Source organism: Pseudophryne corroboree, chromosome 2, assembly GCF_028390025.1.
Source record: "Pseudophryne corroboree isolate aPseCor3 chromosome 2, aPseCor3.hap2, whole genome shotgun sequence".
Taxonomy (NCBI): Eukaryota; Metazoa; Chordata; class Amphibia; order Anura; family Myobatrachidae; genus Pseudophryne; species Pseudophryne corroboree.
In genome coordinates, this window is record NC_086445.1 from 1,054,151,854 (window position 1) to 1,054,168,621 (window position 16,768).

General features: G+C 45.2%; 1 protein-coding gene across 3 annotated transcripts in view; it reads right to left on the reverse strand.

The window, feature by feature from the left end:
* The window catches only part of AGPAT3 (1-acylglycerol-3-phosphate O-acyltransferase 3), a 262,014-nt gene that overhangs the window by 128,595 nt on the left and 116,651 nt on the right, over positions 1–16,768 (reverse strand). For all 3 annotated transcript variants that reach the window (XM_063956906.1, XM_063956905.1, XM_063956907.1), the window contains 3 exons: positions 12,294–12,525; positions 11,846–12,015; positions 9,344–9,505 (listed from right to left, as the gene is read on the reverse strand). In XM_063956906.1, coding sequence (XP_063812976.1) covers positions 9,344–9,505; positions 11,846–12,015; positions 12,294–12,471 — 510 coding nt within the window. In that variant the 5' untranslated portion in view covers positions 12,472–12,525. The remainder of the gene's footprint in view (positions 1–9,343; positions 9,506–11,845; positions 12,016–12,293; positions 12,526–16,768) is intronic.

Below are 16,768 nucleotides of genomic sequence, written 5' to 3' on the forward strand. Positions count from 1 at the left end.
ATTCTCAGTATCTATTCCTGATCTGTATACACGAGTGCGGCACATTACCACTTCTCATATATGCTGGGAGTAATTCTCAGTATCTATTCCTGATCTGTATACACGAGTGTGGCACATTACCACTTCTCATAACATATGCTGGGAGTAATTCTCAGTATCTATTCCTGATCTGTATACACGAGTGTGGCACATTACCACTTCTCATAACATATGCTGGGTGTAATTCTCAGTATCTATTCCTGATCTGTATACATGAGTGTGGCACATTACCACTTCTCATAACATATGCTGGGTGTAATTCTCAGTATCTATTCCTGATCTGTATACATGAGTGTGGCACATTACCACTTCTCATAACATATGCTGGGAGTAATTCTCAGTATCTATTCCTGATCTGTATACATGAGTGTGGCACATTACCACTTCTCATAACATATGCTGGGAGTAATTCTCAGTATCTATTCCTGATCTGTATACACGAGTGTGGCACATTACCACTTCTCATATATGCTGGGTGTAATTCTCAGTATCTATTCCTGATCTGTATACACGAGTGTGGCACATTACCACTTCTCATAACATATGCTGGGAGTAATTCTCAGTATCTATTCCTAATCTGTATACATGTGTGGCACATTACCACTTCTCATAACATATGCTGGGAGTAATTCTCAGTATCTATTCCTGATCTGTATACATGAGTGTGGCACATTACCACTTCTCATAACATATGCTGGGAGTAATTCTCAGTATCTATTCCTGATCTGTATACATGAGTGTGGCACATTACCACTTCTCATATATGCTGGGTGTAATTCTCAGTATCTATTCCTATTCTGCATATATATGCATGGCACATTACCACTTCTCATATATGCTGGGTGTAATTCTCAGTATCTATTCCTGATCTGTATACATGTGTGGCACATTACCACTTCTCATAACATATGCTGGGTGTAATTCTCAGTATCTATTCCTGATCTGTATACACGAGTGTGGCACATTACCACTTCTCATAACATATGCTGGGAGTAATTCTCAGCATCTATTCCTGATCTGTATACATGAGTGTGGCACATTACCACTTCTCATAACATATGCTGGGAGTAATTCTCAGTATCTATTCCTGATCTGTATACACGAGTGTGGCACATTACCACTTCTCATAACATATGCTGGGAGTAATTCTCAGTATCTATTCCTGATCTGTATACATGAGTGTGGCACATTACCACTTCTCATATATGCTGGGTGTAATTCTCAGTATCTATTCCTGATCTGTATACATGAGTGTGGCACATTACCACTTCTCATATATGCTGGGTGTAATTCTCAGTATCTATTCCTGATCTGTATACACGAGTGCGGCACATTACCACTTCTCATACATGCTGGGTGTAATTCTCAGTATCTATTCCTGATCTGCATACATGAGTGTGGCACATTACCACTTCTCATAACATATGCTGGGAGTAATTCTCAGTATCTATTCCTGATCTGTATACATGAGTGTGGCACATTACCACTTCTCATAACATATGCTGGGTGTAATTCTCAGTATCTATTCCTATTCTGCATATATATACATGGCACATTACCACTTCTCATATATGCTGGGTGTAATTCTCAGTATCTATTCCTATTCTGCATATATATACATGGCACATTACCACTTCTCATATATGCTGGGAGTAATTCTCAGTATCTATTCCTATTCTGCATATATATACATGGCACATTACCACTTCTCATATATGCTGGGTGTAATTCTCAGTATCTATTCCTGATCTGTATAAACGAGTGTGGCACATTACCACTTCTCATAACATATGCTGGGTGTAATTCTCAGTATCGATTCCTGATCTGTATACATGTGTGGCACATTACCACTTCTCATAACATATGCTGGGTGTAATTCTCAGTATCTATTCCTGATCTGTATACATGAGTGTGGCACATTACCACTTCTCATAACATATGCTGGGAGTAATTCTCAGTATCTATTCCTATTCTGCATATATACACATGGCACATTACCACTTCTCATATATGCTTGGTGTAATTCTCAGTATCTATTCCTGATCTGTATACATGTGTGGCACATTACCACTTCTCATAACATATGCTGGGTGTAATTCTCAGTATCTATTCCTGATCTGTATACATGTGTGGCACATTACCACTTCTCATAACATATGCTGGGTGTAATTCTCAGTATCTATTCCTGATCTGTATACACGAGTGTGGCACATTACCACTTCTCATAACATATGTTGGGAGTAATTCTCAGTATCTATTCCTGATCTGTATACACGAGTGTGGCACATTACCACTTCTCATATATGCTGGGTGTAATTCTCAGTATCTATTCCTAATCTGTATACATGAGTGTGGCACATTACCACTTCTCATAACATATGCTGGGAGTAATTCTCAGTATCTATTCCTGATCTGTATACACGAGTGTGGCACATTACCACTTCTCATATATGCTGGGTGTAATTCTCAGTATCTATTCCTGATCTGTATACATGTGTGGCACATTACCACTTCTCATAACATATGCTGGGAGTAATTCTTAGTATCTATTCCTGATCTGCATACATGAGTGTGGCACATTACCACTTCTCATATATGCTGGGTGTAATTCTCAGTATCTATTCCTGATCTGTATACATGAGTGTGGCACATTACCACTTCTCATAACATATGCTGGGAGTAATTCTTAGTATCTATTCCTGATCTGCATACATGAGTGTGGCACATTACCACTTCTCATATATGCTGGGTGTAATTCTCAGTATCTATTCCTGATCTGTATACATGAGTGTGGCACATTACCACTTCTCATATATGCTGGGTGTAATTCTCAGTATCTATTCCTGATCTGTATACATGAGTGTGGCACATTACCACTTCTCATAACATATGCTGGGTGTAATTCTCAGTATCTATTCCTGATCTGTATACACGAGTGTGGCACATTACCACTTCTCATATATGCTGGGTGTAATTCTCAGTATCTATTCCTGATCTGTATACATGTGTGGCACATTACCACTTCTCATAACATTTGCTGGGAGTAATTCTCAGTATCTATTCCTGATCTGTATACACGAGTGTGGCACATTACCACTTCTCATATATGCTGGGAGTAATTCTCAGTATCTATTCCTGATCTGTATACACGAGTGTGGCACATTACCACTTCTCATAACATATGCTGGGTGTAATTCTCAGTATCTATTCCTGATCTGTATACACGAGTGTGGCACATTACCACTTCTCATATATGCTGGGAGTAATTCTCAGTATCTATTCCTGATCTGTATACACGAGTGTGGCACATTACCACTTCTCATAACATATGCTGGGAGTAATTCTCAGTATCTATTCCTGATCTGTATACACAAGTGTGGCACATTACCACTTCTCATAACATATGCTGGGAGTAATTCTCAGTATCTATTCCTGATCTGTATACACGAGTGTGGCACATTACCACTTCTCATAACATATGCTGGGTGTAATTCTCAGTATCTATTCCTAATCTGTATACACGAGTGCGGCACATTACCACTTCTCATATATGCTGGGTGTAATTCTCAGTATCTATTCCTGATCTGTATACACGAGTGTGGCACATTACCACTTCTCATAACATATGCTGGGAGTAATTCTCAGTATTTATTCCTGATCTGTATACATGAGTGTGGCACATTACCACTTCTCATATATGCTGGGTGTAATTCTCAGTATCTATTCCTGATCTGTATACATGAGTGTGGCACATTACCACTTCTCATAACATATGCTGGGAGTAATTCTCAGTATCTATTCCTGATCTGTATACATGAGTGTGGCACATTACCACTTCTCATATATGCTGGGTGTAATTCTCAGTATCTATTCCTGATCTGTATACATGAGTGCGGCACATTACCACTTCTCATATATGCTGGGTGTAATTCTCAGTATCTATTCCTGATCTGTATACACGAGTGTGGCACATTACCACTTCTCATATATGCTGGGTGTAATTCTCAGTATCTATTCCTATTCTGCATATATATGCATGGCACATCACCACTTCTCATATATGCTGGGTGTAATTCTCAGTATCTATTCCTGATCTGTATACATAAGTGTGGCACATTACCACTTCTCATATATGCTGGGTGTAATTCTCAGTATCTATTCCTAATCTGTATACACGAGTGTGGCACATTACCACTTCTCATAACATATGCTGGGTGTAATTCTCAGTATCTATTCCTGATCTGTATACACGAGTGTGGCACATTACCACTTCTCATAACATATGCTGGGCGTAATTCTCAGTATCGATTCCTGATCTGTATACATGAGTGTGGCACATTACCACTTCTCATAACATATGCTGGGAGTAATTCTCAGTATCTATTCCTGATCTGTATACATGAGTGTGGCACATTACCACTTCTCATATATGCTGGGAGTAATTCTCAGTATCTATTCCTGATCTGTATACATGAGTGTGGCACATTACCACTTCTCATATATGCTGGGTGTAATTCTCAGTATCTATTCCTGATCTGTATACACAAGTGTGGCACATTACCACTTCTCATAACATATGCTGGGAGTAATTCTCAGTATCTATTCCTGATCTGTATACATGAGTGTGGCACATTACCACTTCTCATAACATATGCTGGGTGTAATTCTCACTATCTATTCCTGATCTGTATACACGAGTGTGGCACATTACCACTTCTCATATATGCTGGGAGTAATTCTCAGTATCTATTCCTGATCTGTATACATGAGTGCGGCACATTACCACTTCTCATAACATATGCTGGGTGTAATTCTCAGTATCTATTCCTGATCTGTATACATGAGTGTGGCACATTACCACTTCTCATAACATATGCTGGGAGTAATTCTCAGTATCTATTCCTGATCTGTATACACGAGTGTGGCACATTACCACTTCTCATAACATATGCTGGGAGTAATTCTCAGTATCTATTCCTGATCTGTATACATGAGTGTGGCACATTACCACTTCTCATATATGCTGGGTGTAATTCTCAGTATCTATTCCTGATCTGTATACATGAGTGCGGCACATTACCACTTCTCATATATGCTGGGTGTAATTCTCAGTATCTATTCCTGATCTGTATACATGAGTGTGGCACATTACCACTTCTCATAACATATGCTGGGAGTAATTCTCAGTATCTATTCCTGATCTGTATACATGAGTGTGGCACATTACCACTTCTCATATATGCTGGTAGTAATTCTCAGTATCTATTCCTGATCTGTATACATGAGTGTGGCACATTACCACTTCTCATAACATATGCTGGGAGTAATTCTCAGTATCTATTCCTGATCTGTATACATGAGTGTGGCACATTACCACTTCTCATATATGCTGGGAGTAATTCTCAGTATCTATTCCTGATCTGTATACATGAGTGTGGCACATTACCACTTCTCATATATGCTGGGTGTAATTCTCAGTATCTATTCCTGATCTGTATACACAAGTGTGGCACATTACCACTTCTCATAACATATGCTGGGAGTAATTCTCAGTATCTATTCCTGATCTGTATACATGAGTGTGGCACATTACCACTTCTCATAACATATGCTGGGAGTAATTCTCAGTATCTATTCCTGATCTGTATACATGAGTGTGGCACATTACCAATTCTCATATATGCTGGTAGTAATTCTCAGTATCTATTCCTGATCTGTATACACGAGTGTGGCACATTACCACTTCTCATAACATATGCTGGGAGTAATTCTCAGTATCTATTCCTGATCTGTATACACAAGTGTGGCACATTACCACTTCTCATATACGCTGGGTGTAATTCTCAGTATCTATTCCTGATCTGTATACATGAGTGTGGCACATTACCACTTCTCATAACATATGCTGGGTGTAATTCTCAGTATCTATTCCTGATCTGTATACACGAGTGTGGCACATTACCACTTCTCATATATGCTGGGAGTAATTCTCAGTATCTATTCCTGATCTGTATACATGAGTGTGGCACATTACCACTTCTCATATATGCTGGGTGTAATTCTCAGTATCTATTCCTGATCTGCATACATGAGTGTGGCACATTACCACTTCTCATAACATATGCTGGGTGTAATTCTCAGTATCTATTCCTGATCTGTATACACGAGTGTGGCACATTACCGCTTCTCATAACATATGCTAGGAGTAATTCTCAGTATCTATTCCTGATCTGTATACATGTGTGGCACATTACCACTTCTCATATATGCTGGGTGTAATTCTCAGTATCTATTCCTGATCTGTATACACAAGTGTGGCACATTACCACTTCTCATAACATATGCTGGGAGTAATTCTCAGTATCTATTCCTGATCTGTATACATGAGTGTGGCACATTACCACTTCTCATAACATATGCTGGGAGTAATTCTCAGTATCTATTCCTGATCTGTATACATGAGTGTGGCACATTACCACTTCTCATAACATATGCTGGGTGTAATTCTCACTATCTATTCCTGATCTGTATACACGAGTGTGGCACATTACCACTTCTCATATATGCTGGGAGTAATTCTCAGTATCTATTCCTGATCTGTATACATGAGTGCGGCACATTACCACTTCTCATAACATATGCTGGGTGTAATTCTCAGTATCTATTCCTGATCTGTATACATGAGTGTGGCACATTACCACTTCTCATAACATATGCTGGGAGTAATTCTCAGTATCTATTCCTGATCTGTATACACGAGTGTGGCACATTACCACTTCTCATAACATATGCTGGGAGTAATTCTCAGTATCTATTCCTGATCTGTATACATGAGTGTGGCACATTACCACTTCTCATAACATATGCTGGGAGTAATTCTCAGTATCTATTCCTGATCTGTATACATGAGTGTGGCACATTACCACTTCTCATAACATATGCTGGGTGTAATTCTCAGTATCTATTCCTGATCTGTATACACGAGTGTGGCACATTACCACTTCTCATAACATATGCTGGGTGTAATTCTCAGTATCTATTCCTGATCTGTATACATGAGTGTGGCACATTACCACTTCTCATATATGCTGGGTGTAATTCTCAGTATCTATTCCTGATCTGTATACATGAGTGCGGCACATTACCACTTCTCATATATGCTGGGTGTAATTCTCAGTATCTATTCCTGATCTGTATACATGAGTGTGGCACATTACCACTTCTCATAACATATGCTGGGAGTAATTCTCAGTATCTATTCCTGATCTGTATACATGAGTGTGGCACATTACCACTTCTCATATATGCTGGTAGTAATTCTCAGTATCTATTCCTGATCTGTATACATGAGTGTGGCACATTACCACTTCTCATAACATATGCTGGGAGTAATTCTCAGTATCTATTCCTGATCTGTATACATGAGTGTGGCACATTACCACTTCTCATATATGCTGGTAGTAATTCTCAGTATCTATTCCTGATCTGTATACACGAGTGTGGCACATTACCACTTCTCATAACATATGCTGGGAGTAATTCTCAGTATCTATTCCTGATCTGTATACATGAGTGTGGCACATTACCACTTCTCATATATGCTGGTGGAATTCTCAGTATCTATTCCTGATCTGTATACATGAGTGTGGCACATTACCACTTCTCATAACATATGCTGGGAGTAATTCTCAGTATCTATTCCTGATCTGTATACACGAGTGTGGCACATTACCACTTCTCATAACATATGCTGGGAGTAATTCTCAGTATCTATTCCTGATCTGTATACACAAGTGTGGCACATTACCACTTCTCATATACGCTGGGTGTAATTCTCAGTATCTATTCCTGATCTGTATACATGAGTGTGGCACATTACCACTTCTCATAACATATGCTGGGTGTAATTCTCAGTATCTATTCCTGATCTGTATACATGAGTGTGGCACATTACCACTTCTCATAACATATGCTGGGAGTAATTCTCAGTATCTATTCCTGATCTGTATACACGAGTGTGGCACATTACCACTTCTCATAACATATGCTGGGAGTAATTCTCAGTATCTATTCCTGATCTGTATACATGAGTGCGGCACATTACCACTTCTCATATATGCTGGGAGTAATTCTCAGTATCTATTCCTGATCTGTAGACATGAGTGTGGCACATTACCACTTCTCATAACATATGCTGGGAGTAATTCTCAGTATCTATTCCTGATCTGTATACATGAGTGTGGCACATTACCACTTCTCATAACATATGCTGGGAGTAATTCTCAGTATCTATTCCTGATCTGTATACATGAGTGTGGCACATTACCACTTCTCATATATGCTGGGTGTAATTCTCAGTATCTATTCCTGATGTGTATACACGAGTGTGGCACATTACCACTTCTCATAACATATGCTGGGTGTAATTCTCAGTATCTATTCCTGATCTGTATACATGAGTGTGGCACATTACCACTTCTCATATATGCTGGGTGTAATTCTCAGTATCTATTCCTGATGTGTATACACGAGTGTGGCACATTACCACTTCTCATAACATATGCTGGGTGTAATTCTCAGTATCTATTCCTGATCTGTATACATGAGTGTGGCACATTACCACTTCTCATATATGCTGGGTGGCCCTATAACAGAAAGCTAGCCTTGATTACAAGAAAACCATTAAGTGCACTTCAGTGCATTTATAACTATATATTAAATATATGTAAACATATACTTTGGGGCTTGAACCCACCCCCGCAGCATAGGAATTACTCTGTGCCCAACGCTCAGTAGCCTGACCGCTGGAACTCTCCCCGGGTGCAGTGTGGCACGCCCAGGGTTTACATCCTAAAGCACCATACCGGTAGCTGGCTTGCTCGGTGCCCCCAGTGAGCAGCTTTACACACCTTGCCCCCCACTACACACACCCAGTGTAGAAAAGCGCACCAGGTGTAAAGCATTTTACTGCCGGCCCTGAGCACTGGGGTGCCGGCTCCGCTACTCAGACAATGCAGCGGATCACTGCTGCAACCGCCAGTGGTAATCCGCAATTCTTTAGATGATCTGCTATTGCCTGGTCTCCTTCCACCAAATTCTCACTCTCTGTCTTATGTCTTATTATTCCTCAGTTTTATTTTCTCCTTTCACTAATATACTTAAGCACAACATTAATCAGACACAAATATGTTCTGTAACGGTCAGTTGGCCAGGTTCAGAGCAGGATGGAAAGCCATCTTTACTTGTTGGCTGAAAATGACCTAGGTATAAAGGAGGCCATCATAAGACACCAGCTGGCACTCACCCACATGTACTCAGGGTAGTCTCGCAGGCTGTGGAGCCCATGGAGGACTGTGTCTCGATCTTCTTCCCACTTGCGTTTACAGAAGACTATTTCCAGAAAGTACCACGTCCACCCAATAAGCGGAACCATCAGAAGCTCTTTCTTCGCAAGGACCTTCGAGCTCTTTGGGGTTGAAGAATTAAAAGTAGAGAACACAAATTAAGACCAACTTAAGACTGAATAGAAGAAACTCTGTCATAGACATGTAAGGAAGGGGATACAGAGTAAATACTAAGTGGGAATACAACTGAGAAGATGTTAGGACAATGTGCCTGCATCTATTGTGAGACACCCACCACTAAGGAGTAGAGGCCATGATGAGCGAGGTAGGAGAGATGTCAGAAGAGACAGCAAGGGGGTTAGGAGGGAGGAGACGCTAGAGTAAACAGTGTCTCTCCACATGCATGGACTAGAGACAATAAGAGAGAACTGTAGGAAGAAGTCGATGCTAGAGAAGATGTGTATCTAGGGGAGATGGAGCAGAGAGACAGATGTGTGGGTGGAAGGAGGTGATGTTAGAGAAGATGTGTATCTAGGGGAGATGGAGCAGAGAGACAGATGTGTGGGTGGAAGGAGGTGATGTTAGAGAAGATGTGTATCTAGGGGAGATGGAGCAGAGAGACAGATGTGTGGGTGGAAAGAGGCGATGCTAGAGAAGATGTGTATCTAGGGGAGATGGAGCAGAGAGACAGATGTGTGGGTGGAAGGAGGTGATGCTAGAGAAGATGTGTATCTAGGGGAGATGGAGCAGAGAGACAGATGTGTGGGTGGAAGGAGGTGATGCTAGAGAAGATGTGTATCTAGGGGAGATGGAGCAGAGAGACAGATGTGTGGGTGGAAGGAGGTGATGCTAGAGAAGATGTGTATCTAGGGGAGATGGAGCAGAGAGACAGATGTGTGGGTGGAAGGAGGTGATGCTAGAGAAGATGTGTATCTAGGGGAGATGGAGCAGAGAGACAGATGTGTGGGTGGAAGGAGGTGATGCTAGAGAAGATGTGTATCTAGGGGAGATGGAGCAGAGAGACAGATGTGTGGGTGGAAGGAGGTGATGCTAGAGAAGATGTGTATCTAGGGGAGATGGAGCAGAGAGACAGACGTATGGGTGGAAGGAGGCGATGCTAGAGAAGATGTGTATCTAGGGAGAGATGGAGCAGAGAGACAGATGTGTAGGTGGAGGGAGGTGATGCTAGAGGAGATGTATATCTAGGGGAGATGGAGCAGAGTGATCTAAGGTGAGATGGATCATAGAGACAGACGTATGGGTGGAAGGAGGCGATGCTAGAGAAGATGTATATCTAGAGCGTGATGGAGCAGAAAGACAGACGTGTGGGTGGAAGGAAGTGATGTTAGAGAAGATGTGTATCTAGGGAGAGATGGAGCAGAGAGACAGATGTGTAGGTGGAGGGAGGTGATGCTAGAGGAGATGTATATCTAGGGGAGATGGAGCAGAGTGATCTAAGGTGAGATGGATCATAGAGACAGACGTATGGGTGGAAGGAGGCGATGCTAGAGAAGATGTATATCTAGAGCGTGATGGAGCAGAAAGACAGACGTGTGGGTGGAAGGAAGTGATGTTAGAGAAGATGTGTATGAAACGTGAGACGGAGCAGAGAGACAGTGAGATATGTGTGGGTGGAAGGAGGTGATGCTAGAGAAGATGTATATCTAGGGAGAGATGGAGCAGAGAGACAGATGTGTAGGTGGAAGGAGGTGATGCTAGAGGAGATGTATATCTAGGGAGAGATGGAGCAGAGAGACAGATGTGTGGGTGGAAGGAGGTGATGCTAGAGAAGATGTATATCTAGGGGAGATGGAGCAGAGTGATCTAAGGTGTGATGGAGCAGAGAGACAGATGTGTAGGTGGAAGGAGGTGATGCTAGAGGAGATGTATATCTAGAGCGTGAGGGAGCAGTGAGACAGATGTGTGGGTGGAAGGAGGTGATGCTAGAGAAGATGTGTATCTAGGGGAGATGGAGCAGAGACAGATGTGTGGGTGGAAGGAGGTGATGCTAGAGAAGATGTGTATCTAAGGCGAGATGGAGCAGAGAGACAGTGAGACAGATGTGTGGGTGGAAGGAGGTGATGCTAGAGAAGATGTGTATCTAGGGGAGATGGAGCAGAGACAGATGTGTGGGTGGAAGGAGGTGATGCTAGAGAAGATGTGTCTCTAAGGCGAGATGGAGCAGAGACAGTGAGAGATGTGTGGGTGGAAGGAGGTGATGCTAGAGAAGATGTATATCTAAGGTGAGACGGAGCAGAGACAGACGCGTGGGTGGAAGGAGGTGATGCTAGAGAAGATGTCTCTAAGGTGAGACGGAGCAGAGAGACAGATGTGTTGAGGGAAATAGAAGATGCTGGAGAACATAGAGCGTCTCCATTTATGGTGGGAGAGCCACTAAGATGAAAGACCGAGAACATGGGGGAGGGACAGAAGTCTGAAGTTTAAGGACACTGGTCACTCACCCCTAAGACTCCAAAGCGCTCACACATGGTCCAGCCACACAGGAAGTCAATCTCAAAGTTGTGATTGAGAATAATAATGACATGCTCCTTCCCAAAGTGATCCACAGTCTCCTGGTCTGTGAAGAGCGTGCACTGCGTACCAGACCACCACTCCAGCAGCATCACCAACTCTGGGGGCAAGAGAGGCACAGACACCGAGCCCACACTGGTTACCAGGGTTATGACAAAATACAAAGTAACAGCCACGTTACCGTGTCCCATCATGTAACCAAGTACAGTGCAATCTCCCATGGGTGTAACACGCTACTGAGTTACATAAAAATACAAGAAACTGCGCTAAACGGCTGCACTCGGACCTACAGGAGACATCCAGCTTCTATACACAATGCAAACACCGCCTGCTCCCGCGTCAGACACAAGAGATACGTAAAAGGAGTGCGGTACTCACGGCTCCATAGAGAGTAGGCCAGTCGGCAGTTGACCCTGCGATAAAGCTGCTTGTTGACGCCCCACAGTGGAAGGGTGCAGAGCTGCAGGAAGTTGATGATGAGGCCACTTATCACAAAGACGAATCCAATCAGCAGATGAACCACAAACTGCGTCTTCACGAACCCCCAGACCCCCATTCTGCACCCAGCACTTAGTGCCGCTTACACGGACCCTCACTCAATGCCACCGTCCTGAGAAGAGACGCAAAGAACAAGCGTTAGGAGAAGGGATTGGAGAAGCGATGCCAAAAACACTGCGGGAAGACTGGTCGGTGGGGAAAGGAGGCGTTTGGGTTAGGACACGTATCCTGAGAAGCTACAGGAGGCATCACAAGATATACAGGTGCAAAAATTATACAGGACTGTGCACGTTACACGGAATAAACCATATAATAATCTACGCTGACACTTTATGAGGTAAACCCTTCGAGGTAGGTCGTCCCCATGTACCCAGAACAGCCTGAGGCCTATGGTGACACAGTGATATTCCACAGCTGCTCCTGTTCGCCCACATCCCAGAGATACCCTATTGTACTGAGACCTGGTGACTGTGGCGGCCTTTGGCGTACACTGACCTCACTGTCATGTACGTGGTACCAGCGTGAGGTGACGTGTATTGTACTGAGACCTGGTGACTGTGGCGGCCACTGACCTCACTGTCATGTACGTGGTATCAGCGTGAGGTGATGTGTATTGTACTGAGACCTGGTGACTGTGGCGGCCACTGGGTGAGACGGACCTCAGTCATGTACGTGGTACCAGCGTGAGGTGACGTGTACTGTACTGAGACCTGGTGACTGTGGCAGCCATTGGGGCACACTGACCTCACTGTCATGTACGTGGTACCAGCGTGAGGTGACGTGTTCTGTACTGAGACCTGGTGACTGTGGCAGCCATTGGAGTACACGGACCTCACTGTCATGTACGTGGTACCAGCGTGAGAGGACGTGTACTGTGTGACACCTGGTGACTGTGGCAGCCATTGGGGCACACTGACCTCACTGTCATGTACGTGGTACCAGCGTGAGGTGACGTGTTCTGTACTGAGACCTGGTGACTGTGGCAGCCATTGGAGTACACGGACCTCACTGTCATGTACGTGGTACCAGCGTGAGAGGACGTGTACTGTACTGAGACCTGGTGACTGTTACGGCCATTGGGGCACACTGACCTCACTGTCATGTACGTGGTACCAGCGTGAGAGGACGTGTACTGTACTGAGACCTGGTGACTGTGGCGGCCATTGGGGTACACTGACCTCACTGTCATGTACGTGGTACCAGCGTGAGGTGACGTGTACTGTACTGAGACCTGGTGACTGTGGCAGCCATTGGGGTACACTGACCTCACTGTCATGTATGTGGTACCAGCGTGAGATGACGTGTACTGTACTGAGACCTGGTGACTGTGGCGGCCATTGGACAACACTGACCTCACTGTCATGTACGTGGTACCAGCGTGAGGTGACGTGTACTGTACTGAGACCTGGTGACTGTGGCGGCCATTGGACAACACTGACCTCACTGTCATGTATGTGGTACCAGCGTGAGATGACGTGTACTGTACTGAGACCTGGTGACTGTGGCGGCCATTGGACAACACTGACCTCACTGTCATGTATGTGGTACCAGCGTGAGATGACGTGTACTGTACTGAGACCTGGTGACTGTGGCGGCCATTGGAGTACACTGACCTCACTGTCATGTACGTGGTACCAGCGTGAGGTGACGTGTATTGTACCGAGACCTGGTGACTGTGGCGGCCATTGGACAACACTGACCTCACTGTCATGTATGTGGTGCCAGCGTGAGATGACGTGTACTGTACTGAGACCTGGTGACTGTGGCGGCCATTGGACAACACTGACCTCACTGTCATGTACGTGGTACCAGCGTGAGATGCTGTGTACTGTACTGAGACCTGGTGACTGTGGCGGCCATTGGGATACACTGACCTCACTGTCATGTACGTGGTACCAGCGTGACGTGTGCTGTACTGAGACCTGGTGACTGTGGCAGCCATTGGGGTACACTGACCTCAGTCATGTACGTGGTACCAGCGTGAGGTAACGTGTACTGTACTGAGACCTGGTGACTGTGGCAGCCACTGGGGTACACTGATTTCACCGTCATGTACGTGGTACCAGCGTGAGGTGACGTGTGCTGTACTGAGACCTGGTGACTGTGGCGGCCATTGGGGGACACTGACCTCACTGTCATGTACGTGGTACCAGCGTGAGGTGACGTGTGCTGTACTGAGACCTGGTGACTGTGGCGGCCACTGGGGGATGCTGACCTCATTAGAATGCTGTGCGTCCAGCGTGGCTCTGCTGCATGCCACCGTGTAAGAGGATTGGAAGCAGCATTATTGGTTGTCAACAGTTTGATTTGTCTGTGTTATGGTCTATATCAGGCCTGGCCAACTTGTGGCTCTCCAGCTGTTGTGCGTGCAACTACGAGTCCCAGCACATATCACAGCACTCAGCAGGTGCTCCGCACATATCACAGCACTCACCAGGTGCTCCGCACATATCCCTACGCTCACCAGGTGCTCCGCACATATCCCTACGCTCACCAGGTGCTCCGCACATATCCCTACGCTCACCAGGTGCTCCGCACATATCCCTACGCTCACCAGGTGCTCCGCACATATCCCTACGCTCACCAGGTGCTCCGCACATATCCCTACGCTCACCAGGTGCTCCGCACATATCCCTACGCTCACCAGGTGCTCCGCACATATCCCTACGCTCACCAGGTGCTCCGCACATATCCCTACGCTCACCAGGTGCTCCGCACATATCCCTACGCTCACCAGGTGCTCCGCACATATCCCTACGCTCACCAGGTGCTCCGCACATATCCCTACGCTCACCAGGTGCTCTGCACATATCCCTACGCTCACCAGGTGCTCTGCACATATCCCTACGCTCACCAGGTGCTCTGCACATATCCCTACACTCACCAGGTGCTCTGCACATATCACAGCACTCACCAGGTGCTCTGCACATATCACTACACTCACCAGGTGCTCTGCACATATCACAGCACTCACCAGGTGCTCTGCACATATCACAGCACTCACCAGGTGCTCTGCACATATCACAGCACTCACCAGGTGCTCTGCACATATCACAGCACTCACCAGGTGCTCTGCACATATCACAGCACTCACCAGGTGCTCTGCACATATCACAGCACTCACCAGGTGCTCTGCACATATCACAGCACTCACCAGGTGCTCTGCACATATCCCTACACTCACCAGGTGCTCTGCACATATCCCTACACTCACCAGGTGCTCTGCACATATCCCTACACTCACCAGGTGCTCTGCACATATCACAGCACTCACCAGGTGCTCTGCACATATCACAGCACTCACCAGGTGCTCTGCACATATCACAGCACTCACCAGGTGCTCTGCACATATTACAGCACTCACCAGGTGCTCTGCACATATCACAGCACTCACCAGGTGCTCTGCACATATCCCTACACTCACCAGGTGCTCTGCACATATCCCTACACTCACCAGGTGCTCTGCACATATCCCTACACTCACCAGGTGCTCTGCACATATCACAGCACTCACCAGGTGCTCTGCACGTATCCCTACACTCACCAGGTGCTCTGCACGTATCCCTACACTCACCAGGTGCTCTGCACATATCCCTACACTCACCAGGTGCTCTGCACATATCCCTACACTCACCAGGTGCTCTGCACATATCCCTACACTCACCAGGTGCTCTGCACATATCCCTACACTCACCAGGTGCTCTGCACATATCCCTACACTCACCAGGTGCTCTGCACATATCCCTACACTCACCAGGTGCTCTGCACATATCCCTACACTCACCAGTACAGGTAGTAGGCCAATGCTCCGCACATATTACTACATTCACCAGTACAGGTAGTAGGCCAATGCTCCGCACATATCACAGCACTCAGCAGGTGTTCTGCACATATCACAGCACTCACCAGTACAGGTAGTAGGCCAATGCTCCGCACATATCACAGCACTCACCAGTACAGGTAGTAGGCCAATGCTCTGCACATATCACAGCACTCACCACATGCTCCGCACATATCACAGCACTCACCAGTACAGGTAGTAGGCCAATGCTCCGCACATATCGCAGCACTCACCAGTACAGGTAGTAGGCCAATGCTCTGCACATATCACAGCACTCACCATGTGCTCCGCACATATCACAGCACTCACCAGTACAGGTAGTAGGCCAATGCTCTGCACATATCACAGCACTCACCAGTACAGGTAGTAGGCCAATGCTCCGCACATATCACAGCACTCACCAGTACAGGTAGTAGGCCAATGCTCCGCACATATCACAGCACTCACCAGGTGCAATGCACATATCACTACACTCACCAGGTGCTCTGCACATATCACAGCACTCCCCAGTACA